A 12,158-nucleotide genomic window follows, 5' to 3' on the forward strand; every position below is an offset into this window, starting at 1 on the left:
TGATTTGGACACTAAGGGAAGGGAAGGCTTTTGAGTGTGTTGAATAGCAGAGAGCCTGCAGGTGAGGAGTGTAGCTACAGGGAGAGCAGCTATGGCTTCTAGGATCTTGGCCAGAAGTAGAACATTGTTATAGGTTCCAGATCATTGTTTTAATCAATCTGCTAAAATGATACAAAGCAGAAGAGTTCTTCTAGGGTGTATATCTATCTATCTTTTGCCCCTTTCAGTAATACTTATTCTGGAAAGACACTAAGATGATTACAACATGTGAAATCTTTCTCTCAGGCTTGTTTCTTTGCAAATTGAGTTGTTCAGCAATTCTTGACACTGAGGTACCTAACAACTATCAATGACTTTTCAAACCTAATCTTTCATAAAAAAATCAGGCAGTTGGAATCTTCAGCACAACAATTTCATACTAATGTTTGTCGTCTCATGATACATGGTAGGGTTTTAACATGGCGTCACTCTGCCGGGTCTCATTAAAAGAAAGCAAAGATTGTAGAATGCAGTAGACAGGAAAGAAATGATCGATTCACATATTGTAAGTGATCACTTACAATATGTGAATCTCCAAACTGCAAAAATTTTGTTGATACTTCTGTGAAATCATTCAAGTAAGTCAGTATGACAGCTTTATAGGTCAAACCTCAAAGGAAATGGTTGTCAGACTGTGGTTGTAACTATTGATGTAAATTTCTCTGTGTTTCTGTGCTGTTAATGAACCTTGTGTCTTATTTCAGAGAGATTCCCCCTCCACTTCCAGACAGTCCCCTGCTAATGGTCATAGCAGCACTAACAATTCTGTTTCGGTAAGAACTCTAGCTCCACACAGCAAAGTGTGACAATTTTGTTGGTGCTCACCTGCCATGAGTGTTCTAGTTACATGTGTTCAGTGGAAATATTGTCTCCTGCAGATATACAAGGCTACTACAGCTACAATGCAGTTTACTCCTGGAAAATCTTTTGCAACATTTCCTTTTTCCTTAAAAATCCTGTGCATTATTTACATTCAAAGAAATGTAGCTCAAGACTGCTGTGGTCATTCTCAAATATCTCTATGCCACCCTACCAGGTGTATAACTTTGCACAAACCCATGCAAAGGACCTAGGTGGAAATTTGTTTAAATTTCTAATTTTTTTTAAATTTGAGAAAAGATAAAGAAATGTAAGGATTTCACAGAATAGTCATTTGGGTGTTCTCGGGCTTTGTAGTTTTCTATTCTGAGGGATATCAGCAACATGTTTAGTTTCCGCTATCTAAGTTTACGAATTGGTGTGCCCTCTGTTATTGTGGTACGTGCACATATTTTTGTGAATTATAAGCCTTGCCTGGATATGAAAAGCAAAAGGAACTGGCTTCAAACTGCACTCAAGCCACGCTGTTATCACATCTTTAACACAAAGTACTTTATATTTGACTTGAATATGGAAATTTTCCATTTTTTCAGAACCATCCATTTCGGAATACAGATAGAATTGTTTTTAATTTATTTCAACGAAGAGAAGCACTTACAAGTGCAGGTTTGCAAACTTTTGGGGTAACCAAATCTTCTCCAAGTTGCTGACGCTGCTGTCTGTCACCCAGTTGAAATTATCAAGAGTTCTGAGAATGCAGCATTATTTTAACTGATTTTTAACTCACCCTGTAAATAATATGTCAACTTTTTGCCAAGTAAAATTGTAAATAATTTCAAGATCATCTCAAATGCAATAATATTCTAACTATATCACTAACTAAAATTCTGGAAGAAAATTGTCCATGACTTTATTTCCAACTTTGAAATAGGCTACCAAAGGAATTCATTTATGACACTTAATGTTGAATGCTTTTAAGATGGTGGAAATCCATATAGCTATTGAATTTTTCTAAATCTAAATGGTTGCAGTGACTAAGTTGAAAGGGCAATAGCTCTTTTTAGTTTGGGGTGTTTTTTTTTTTTTTTAAATAGGCTATTTCACTCGCAGTGGCTTTTGTGTTGAAGATGCTGAGTTGGTTCTTAAGAACACATTTTCTCTCTGCTTCAACTTACCTGCTTTCTTCAGCTTGCTGCTAAATGGCCTGGGTTTGATTTTTTTGATAACTCAACATTTCTGAGAACTGAAATAATGTATATGATCTCTTTACAACTTAAATCTAGCTCATTTTTTAACCATATTGTAACAGAACACACAAATTACCTTGTGCTCTTGACAAGTAAATGAAAATTTTTCTCCTGGGTTGGCTTTATTCTACAGGACTTGCCATCAACTACCCAACCAAAAGGACGACAGGTGAATAGATATCCTCTATAGAAACTTCTCTAAACTGAGCTGCTAATAGCCAATCCTTTATTAACCCTTTCCATCCCATAATGTCTGCATTTTGGACCATAACATTTGAGCGTTGAGAGCTTGTACCATTTCATTTTAACACATTACACGTGACTAATTCTCTATAAAGATTTTCTCCTCACATCTTTGTAGCTGTGATGGTTATTGTAATTTCAACCTGATAATTTTGTGTCGATGGTTAAGAATTCAGCCCTTAAGGGTCTTATGTGCGGCTCTGGGGTGGAAAAGAATTTTAAAAGTTACAAAATTCATAGAATTCTAAAAATAACTAAAAGATACTTGATGAACATTTTTAAACAATTTTCTGAAGTTGAAAGCTTTTTCTTAAATTTTGTATTTGCATGTGTATTTCTGAAAACCATTTACAGTTAAAAATAAAAGAAATAGCATAAATATCCTGACTTCACATCCTAATATACCTGCATTCATTTAAATATGAAATGTTAAGTGCTGCTGGCACTACAAGTAACTTTCAAATTGCCAGCACTTTTAAATATGGGTTTTAAGTGCAAATACAGAAATTCGTTGATTTTATAGGCTGGATTGCTAAAAATAAACAGAAAAAAATTATACAATGGTTCCAAAGCCTTCAGGTTGGTTTTACAGTGACTTAAGCATTAATATTCAAGTTTAATTTCAAGAGATAGAATTTTTATGGAATTATTTCTTAAAATGCGGTGTTAAAATAATTCAAATTGAGTTCAGAATTACATAAATTAGAATTTATAGAATTCATCCACACTTTAGTCTTAAGACTGTGTAACATCAGTTTATAGTACCTCATTTTAAAGCATTTAGAAATCACAAAATGCTGCCATATTCTAACCCTTGGATGTTCATCTGTTTCCTAAGTAAATTCATATCCTAAAACTCAGAGCCTTGAACTAGGCATATCCTGAAGCTCTGTGCTGATTTCAAGTGTTATGTTGGCAAAACTAGGGTTCACATTCAACTTTTATTCTCTCAGAAGAGCAAAACACAAGTGTAAAGCCTAAATTCTTTTAAAGAAATAAAATATTTTTTAACTTTTTCTTTAAATTGCTCGGGTTACATTTAAGTTTATCAGCAGTGTGTAGACACGCTGCCAGTTGTCATGTATGCCTTGTTTTTCAAGACACTAGCCCAAAGTTTCTTGCTAGTTTTATGTCATGTGCTGCTTTAGGGTTAAAACTTACCCTGATTGCTAGTCTTTATGGCTTAAAGGCTGCTATGTTGTCATGACAGCTTATCCATAACATCAACATAACCACTGTAGGTTTAAAAATGATAAGCATACTTCTCTGTAAGTATAGACCGATTCTGTTACACTAAAAGCAGAAATAAGTATTTATTTTAATTAATGAGTATTTTAAGTGTTCCTTCCAAATAAAAACAGCAAAGTTTTGAACCTTTACACATCAAAGGTAGTACATTGTTTATAGCAGTATAGAAGTCTTTTGTGTCGTACTTCCATACATCATTTTTGCTTTTCCCATCTTACGTCCTATTTGTATTGTAAGTGTGGTGTGTGATTATTAGATTAGAGCTGTTTTCCTTCACATCACTATGGCCTCCTTTCTCACAAACTCCTATTTTATAGATCTATGTAAGAGCACAATTTGAATATGATCCAGCCAAGGATGACCTCATCCCCTGCAAGGAAGCTGGCATTCGATTCCGAGTTGGTGACATCATCCAAATTATTAGTAAGGATGATCACAATTGGTGGCAGGGTAAACTGGAAAACTCCAAAAATGGAACCGCAGGCCTCATCCCTTCTCCTGAACTTCAGGAATGGTATGCTTTTGTTATTTTATAATAAAAATGAAACCCTGCCCATCCAATGTTCAACTTTATGTTATTTCATATTGTGAAATCTGTTTGATACATACTTTGCTAGCCAAACAAAATCCAAAATCAGCCATCTAAGAATTCTCAGTCCTCAGCAGATCTGAGTTTTATGTATGAGCAAAAGAAGGCCTAGAGTGGTTGAGTGACTAGCATCAGATCACAGGATCACACAGGCAGAACCTTCTACTCTATAAGATGTTGCAGTCCTTTTAGAGTGGCATTTTCTTTAAATGTATCTCCTCCTTACCCCTCTGTATGCTTTCGTGCCCATATGGCCCCATCACCAGCAAAACAACTCAGTATCACTGAGGGATGATTCAGTATCACTCAGGGATGTTTTTTGCACTCAGGACATTTAAAAATAAAAACATGTTTTACTGTTGGGAGAAAGGCAGCCAGAACCTTCTTTCTTTGCCTTACCAGTTGTTTCAAAATGCCTTTTCTGAGCTGGGGGTGTTGGCTGTATGGTAGAGCACTTGCCTGGCATGCAAAAGACCCTAGGTTCCATCCGCAGCATCAAACAAAGGAAGGAAAAAGGAAGGGAAGGCAGACGCAGACTCTGAAAGCAGGCTAATGTCAGACAAGGTTGTTAGACCCTGTTTTTAACTGAGAGAAGAGACACGAGTCAGTTTATATTTTTGTAAAATTTGGTTCTGCTATCATTGCTCTAGTTTGTGCAAACAATTTTTTTAAATGTTCATGGTCTTGCCTTTGTTGGTATTTGGGCAGTTTCTACCAGAAATCTGATTCAAAAGAAATAACCCAATGTTTGTTTCATGTAACAAAAAATAACAACCATAAGCAGCCCCCCCACCACAAAAAATTTTGAACCTAGTTAAAAGAAGCCAAAGTCCATAGACATTTTTAATGACTTTTTCACCCATTTTTCTCTCTAATTAAGAGCTTTCTCAACCACTCAACTGTGTGCAGTGTGCACCTCTGTAATCTCAGATACCTGGGAGGCTTAGAAGGATGATTGTGAGTTCAGGGCCAGCCCCAGAAATTTAACTAGACACCATCTCAAAATAAAAAGGACTGGGGCTATAGCTTAGTGGTAGAGCACTTGCCTAGCATGTGTGAGGCCCTGGGATCAATCCCCAGTATAGAAAAAAAAAAAAAGGAGCTTTCTCAGTTATTTCAGTTAATCTCTTCTGCTTGATCGCCTCTTTCAGCTATCCTATGTTTCCCAAAAATATCCTTAAATTTAGAATGTTGGAGCTGATGAGGACTTCAGATGCCATTTTTTTCCACATGAGGAAACGTGGGCCCAGTGAAGCAGCAGCCTTACTTCCATCTGGCCTTGTCTTTCACTCTGATCTTCAAGAAACAGTTTAGCATAAGCTGGAGGAAAGCAATTTCTAAATCATTTTGATGATGCTTCTGTTATGCTCATAACAGATTTACATTCTACAAAATGTTTTCTTGAGTGTTGCCATATATTATGAACATTTATCAAAAATAATTATGTAGATCTCAAACCTCTTCTCCCTAATAAGATCATCTATTAAAAAAAAAATCATGTTCCACCAATATCTAGAACTTTGAGTTCTCTGGAGGAAATTCTGAGAAATGGCAGCGGGAAAAGCAGATTCGCTTCCTCTTTCCCATAATGGTCGACTAGGTTATTTGGATCAATCTCCCTGCTGAAAAAAAAAAAAAAGAAAAGTGCTACTGAAAATATGCTTTTTAAAAAGGCCTTGAAAGTACTGAATAGTTGAAAAGGTACTAGAGAACTCAGTGACCAATTTTTCTATGAAAGCCTTTACTCAGAATGATAAGCAGAAATTTGAAATGCCAAAATTGGTACATTTTGCCAGGAGGGGCATTTGCCCTTACTGAACACTTATTATGCCAGAGGATCCAAGTTAAGCTCTAAGGCCTAAACAAGTTGGGGAATCTGTTGAGAGACCCTCCTTATAGTGTTAGAATTACAAAAGGTAATACCCACAAGTGAAGAGTAATGGGTAAGTAGACCCTTACTCCCCCTTTGACCAGGAGACTATAGAGATGACTGCTTTGTCACTGAGCAAAGCCAAAGGCAAAAGTAAAGAGGAAACAAACTCCCTCTGAAAAAATTGTGGCTACCAGTTCACCTTGAATTAATTGATACCAAGGTGCATCTAGTCTGGGGCAGCCAGGGAAACTCAAGTCATGTATTCGGTTTGAAGTTTTCATTTTCCTTATTAAGAGTCCCATGTATCTGATATAAATGAAAAGAAAGTCTCTAAAAAAGAACACTTTTATCTTAACCCCACAACCTCATCCTGACACCCTACATAAACTTTTTCCAGGGCAGTGACCAACAAGTCCAAGTTGCCAAGCACACAAGGAAACAAGACCCAACAGAAATGACAACAAAGACAAACTCAAACCCACTCTATCTATTGAATTAGAAGACAAAGATTTTAAAATTAGGATTACCAGGTTTTAAAATATCAACAATGAGCTTGAAAAATATCTCTAGGGAACAGAAAAAAATATAAATGACATGACAGATTTGAAAAAGAACCAGAGGAACTCTCAAGTGGGGTGGGGAAGACAGTAACAATATGAAAATTGCAGGGCCACACATCTATTAGAATGATGTTAAAGTGTTCCACCAGTTGAATGGATAAAAAAAAATGATAATGCACCCATACAAACGGAACGCCACCCAGCTATAAAAAGGAATAAACCATTTATATAATAGTAGGGATGAAACTCAAAACTATTCTACTGAGCGAAAGAAGCCAGGCAAAAGGAAGAGGGTTTTCTATATGATTCCATTTACTGACATGGAATGGCTCAAGAGAAAAAGCAGTTTCCCTCTATTGGGAAAGGGAATTGGTCTCTAAAATGTCAGTAGGCATGAAAGACTTACAAGAAAGATTTGAAACAATATCATCAGCCAGACCTAGACATTTTATTCAAAGGTATCGCCATCAAGTCACATTTTTCACATCTTCTAGTTAAGAAATTAAATTTTTTGAACCCAATGTCTTTCTGTAGTCACATCAGTCTAGGTCTGTGGTATGTTTGGGTATCCTTGCCTATGAGCAAGGGTACTAATAAAATTAACATGCGGATCACACATTCCTTGTCTTTTTATTGCTGAATGGCATTCCCCTATATGAAACTTTTAAAAGTCATCCTAACAGGTGTGTGGCCACTGAGATTTTAATTTTGACAATAAAATTAACATCAGTGAAATAAACCTGTGTTTGAAATTTCCTTCCATGTTGACCTTAACCCTAAACCTCAGTCAGTTTCTGTGCACTGACTGAGCTAAAGAATTGCCATTTATTTCCTGAGTGGTAAAAAGTCACTTTCATTCCTTTATCATCATACTACACATGACCACACCACCAACTTGTTATTGTAAGATACTATGTACATGATAACATAAGCCTCACAAGGGCAGGGTTTGTCTTTTTTTAACCTGTCAAAAAATTTTTTCCTCAATTCTGTCCATGTTTCCAAAGATCCTAAGCCTCAGAGAAGTTATAATTAATTATGACTATAGCATATATTGACTTAGGTCAGAATTCCCCAAGTAAAGATCTCATTAGCCTTCTCTGTATGGCACATGTGGAGATTGAGTTTGATGCTATCGCTGATAGGTCACAGCATTTCCCAATAAATGTCTTCTCCCCAACCAAAAATAAATAAAAACTGCGGTAAACAAGAGACATGGAGGAAAATGTCTTTAAGAAAATAGAAAGGAATACCTCCCAACTCATGTTATGATGCCCTTATTACCCCAAAACCAAAATTAAATAAAGCCAGTTCAAGAAAACTACATCCCAGCCAGGCATGGTGGCACATACCTGTAATCCCAGCGGCTCAGGAGGCTGAGGCAGGAGGATTGCGAGTTCAAAGGCAGCCTCAGCAACTAAACAAGGCACTAAGCAACTCAGTGAGACCCTGTCTCAAAATAAAAAGGGTTGGGGATGTTGCTCAGTGGTAAAGCATCCTTGGATTTAATCCCCAGTACAAAAATAAAGAAAATAAAACTGTATACTAGTATCCATCATGAACACATACAAAAGTTCTTAACAAAATATTAGCAAGTTGAGTCCAGCAATATATAAAAAGGACAAAACATCATGACCTAGTGGAATTTGTACTGGCTGTTTTGACATTTGGAAACCAATCAGCCTGATCCACCACATTAACAGACTAAAGAAGAGAATCCATATGGTCATATCAATAGATATAGAAAAAAATTTTTGATAAAATTCAATACCCAATCCTGATTAAAACTCCCACAAGCCATAAAATGAAGGGGACCTCCTTAACCAGATAGAGGACATCTCCAAGAAACCTACAATTAACATTATTGGAAAGGGAAAATTTTTACAGATTTTGTGATTCATAGAAATTCAAAGGAATCTGTAGATAAACAATTAGAATTAATATGACAGTTCAGCAAGTTTGCTGATACAAAACCAATATTTTAAAAATCAATTCTAGGAAGGAACTGTGGAATCAAATTGACCAAATTATGCCACATGCATGTATGAATATATCACAGTGAGTTTCACTTTAATGAACCAACTTGAAAACAAAGAAATGAAAGTCCAGTAAAGTAGAAGAAGGGGATCATAGAGAGGGAGGATAGTAGGGAAAGAGTAAGTACTGGGGATTAAAATGGAGCAAATTATGTTACATGCATCTATGACTAGGTCAGAATAAACCCCCTGTTGTGTATAATCAACTAATAGAACCACTTAATTTAAAAATCAATTTCACTTCTGTTTACCAGTCACAAACAGAAAGTAAAACTTTTAAAAGATGCCATACATAATATCACCTGCAACACCATGATGCTCTATTCTTTAAAAAAAAATTAAACCTGAATCTGATTAGGTCTCTAGATTAATTACCTATTTGTAAGAAATGCAAAGGGTAAAGGAACACACTTAAGATACCACAGAGATGCAATAAAAAAAAATCAGACCCTCTAGAACTACAGATAGACCAGCAGTTTCTACAACAAATAAATTTCAAGGGGAATAAAAAAGAGAAAGGGAACCTATAGACTTAAAAGTTATAAGACTATTTAAGAAGGAAATGATGTACCCTTGGACTTATTCCTAAATAATCTAGAGGTGAGTAGGGTATAAATAAAACAAAGTAAACTATGAGTAAATAATTGTTGAAGCTGTGCTGTACGTATCTGGGGTTCATTTCATTATATTCTCATATATGTTTGAAATTTTCATCACTACAAAGTGGTTTTTAAATACCATTTACAAAATCTTGTTTGTACATTTAAATCAGTAGCCTGGAAACAAATCTAACAAAGGTGTTCAAGACATTTATAGAATAAATTATAAAATGTTTTGAGACTTACTTAAGGAAAACAGAAAGACATGTTGTGTTCATGAACTGGAAGACTCAATATTGTAGAACCACCTATTCCTCCCATACTGATTTTATGGATTCAGTATGACCTCAGCCAAAATCCCAACAGTTTTGAAATCGACAAGCTAATTTTGAAGTTTACATGGAAATGCACAAGTTAAGGAGTAACCAAGATGTTCTTGAAGAATGAGGAAGGAGGTCTTACTCCACTAGATACCAAGACTCCTTATAAAGATATAGTAGTTAAGATAATCAAGTATTGCAGGGCATGGTGGCACACACCTGTAATCCCAGCGACTCAGGAAGCTGAGGCAGGAGGGTCGCAAGTTCAAAGCCAGCCTCAGCAACTTAGCAAGGCCCTAAGCAACTTAGCAAGACCGTGTCTCAAAATAGAAAATAAAAAGGTCTAGGGATGTGGCTCAGTGGTTAAGCATCCCTGGGTTCAATCCCTGGTACCAAAAATAATAATAATCATCTGCAATAAATTTAAGGATGCTCAGATAGATCAGATGAAAAGAGTAGAAAACACCCCCCCCAAAACACTCCCATACATAAATGGATACTTGATATATGACAGAAATAATCCTGCAAAGCAATCTGAAATGGATAGACTTTTCAGTAAGTCGTGCTGGGATAATTGGGTATCTATTAAGGAGAAAAAGAAGAAAGAAACTGGACCCCTACTTTACACAAAAATCAAAAATCAGTTCCTTTACATTAAAAACCAAAACATGGAAGATAAAAACTATTAACTTTGAGACGGTAATATTGGAAAAAATCTTCAAAGACAAGGAAGGATTTCTCAAAATATAAAAAATACTTCTCATTAGAGGAAAGATTGATAAATTTAACTAAATTAAAACTAATAAAGTATGTTCATTAAAAGATATCATAAAAAGAATAAAGAAGCAAACCATAGAGTTGAAGAAGATATCTGCAATGTATATAACTAACAAAGGTGTAATATCCTATTATATAAAGAGGTCTAGGGTCTAAGGATGTGGCTCAGTGGGTAAGTACCCCTGGGTTCAGTCTCCAGTATGCAAAAAGAAAAAGAAAAAGGAATTGTCATGTAGTAGTAGTACCATTTACTGAACATCTGTGTGCCTGGCGTTGTGGTAGGGACATTTACATTTTGTCTTTAATTCTTTACAACAGCCTCTGAGAGACTCCAAGAGGTTAAAGACCTTAGTGATTGAATGTTCTGGCTGTGATCATAGACTCTTCCCTTCATAGAATGTTCTGGCTAAGGTCATGGGCTCTTGGTGCCAGACCTTCCCCACTTTTACAGGATATAAAGTTACAATGTAGCTGTGTAATTTCAGGGAAATCGCTTAACCCCTCAATCCTTCAATATCCCTTCATCTGTACAATGGTGACACAATTCTATTTGTCATTAGAAAGATTGAGTTAATATATGTAAAATTCCTAGAAAAGTGCCCAACACTAAGTACTGAATACCAGCTAATGCGTGACAAAGCCAGTGTTCAAACCAGGCCTGTTTTGACTCAAAATTCCGTGATTATCCAACTGAATCTCATAGCCACATGTTTAGGCTTCTAATCTGTCTTATTATCAGTTATGTATGCTCAAGAAATGCAGTGCCATTTTAACATAAGCCCATGCTTTTTAAACATTTCTAGGAAATTGTCATGAAAACCAAAAAACAGCCTTTTGTGAGTGATTTGAAAGGCTGCAATGAGTGTGTTCATGCTTTTTCATGTAAACTCTTCGAATGAATCATGTTTCTTTTATCAACATACAACTATACATTAATTTTGGCGGGTTTTCTCCCCCTCTGTGTACTAGGCGAGTAGCTTGCATTGCAATGGAGAAGACCAAACAGGAGCAGCAGGCCAGCTGTACTTGGTTTGGCAAGAAAAAGAAGCAGTACAAAGATAAATATTTGGCAAAGCACAACGCAGGTAGGGGAAAAGTACATGGGTTCCTGAGGCTGGGTTAAACATCTCCAAGACCAATGTAGATATAACGTTTCCATTTGGTCTTCAGAGTTCACCAAAATGTTCTACCCTCGGAGATCTTCACTAGCTTGCAGAAACATTAAGAAAACCCTGCCTCCAATTAATATGTTGGGTGTTAGCAACATATTTTACAAAGCTGTACTTTAGGGGATAGAAATGCTATTGGGAAATAGTGTATTCGGAGACTAAAGGATGTCAACAAGTTAAGTCCTCCCCTGAGAAATGGGAGCTTGAGAGTTTGCTGAGTCCCCAGGATTCTTACCTCCCTTGGCATTTGAGCAGATAACCCTCCCTCCTGGCTTCCTCCCTGGTGCTTGGACATGGCCCCATGACAGATATCTAAGGGCAAAGGTGCACGTATGAGCTGTGCTGCTAATGGTTCAGTGCTTGGTTCGAAAGGGCACAGATGACATAGATACTAACTTGGTTTAGTCCATTTCTGTGAGTAGTCTTCTCCTTCATGACATGTCCAAGCTCCTAAAAGATCAAAGACATTATCTTGGCTTTCCCTTCATAGTTTGTTTGTCTATATGGAAGCTTGTGTGCAACGTAAGTCAACATGTTCACTTGTTTTGTTAAAAACTGAAACGAATACTAGGAAAGCATGATCTGTTATTACAAGGGAATTCCCAGAAAAGACTCACAGGATGTAACTTACGTGAAAAG

At 36.4% G+C, this 12,158-nt stretch overlaps 1 protein-coding gene across 8 annotated transcripts in view; it reads left to right on the plus strand.

Moving 5' to 3' along the window:
* CASK (calcium/calmodulin dependent serine protein kinase) overlaps window positions 1–12,158 on the plus strand; it is a 358,268-nt gene that overhangs the window by 321,609 nt on the left and 24,501 nt on the right. For 3 of the 8 annotated variants that reach the window (XM_079122840.1, XM_079122841.1, XM_079122847.1), the window contains exons 18-21: window positions 744–812; window positions 2,239–2,274; window positions 3,914–4,110; window positions 11,320–11,435. In XM_079122840.1, coding sequence (XP_078978966.1) covers window positions 744–812; window positions 2,239–2,274; window positions 3,914–4,110; window positions 11,320–11,435 — 418 coding nt within the window. The remainder of the gene's footprint in view (window positions 1–743; window positions 813–2,238; window positions 2,275–3,913; window positions 4,111–11,319; window positions 11,436–12,158) is intronic. The other 5 variants (XM_079122843.1, XM_079122844.1, XM_079122845.1 and 2 more) reach the window with 3 other exon arrangements.

Source organism: Sciurus vulgaris (genome assembly GCF_902686455.1).
Source record: "Sciurus vulgaris genome assembly, chromosome: X".
NCBI lineage: Eukaryota > Metazoa > Chordata > Mammalia > Rodentia > Sciuridae > Sciurus > Sciurus vulgaris.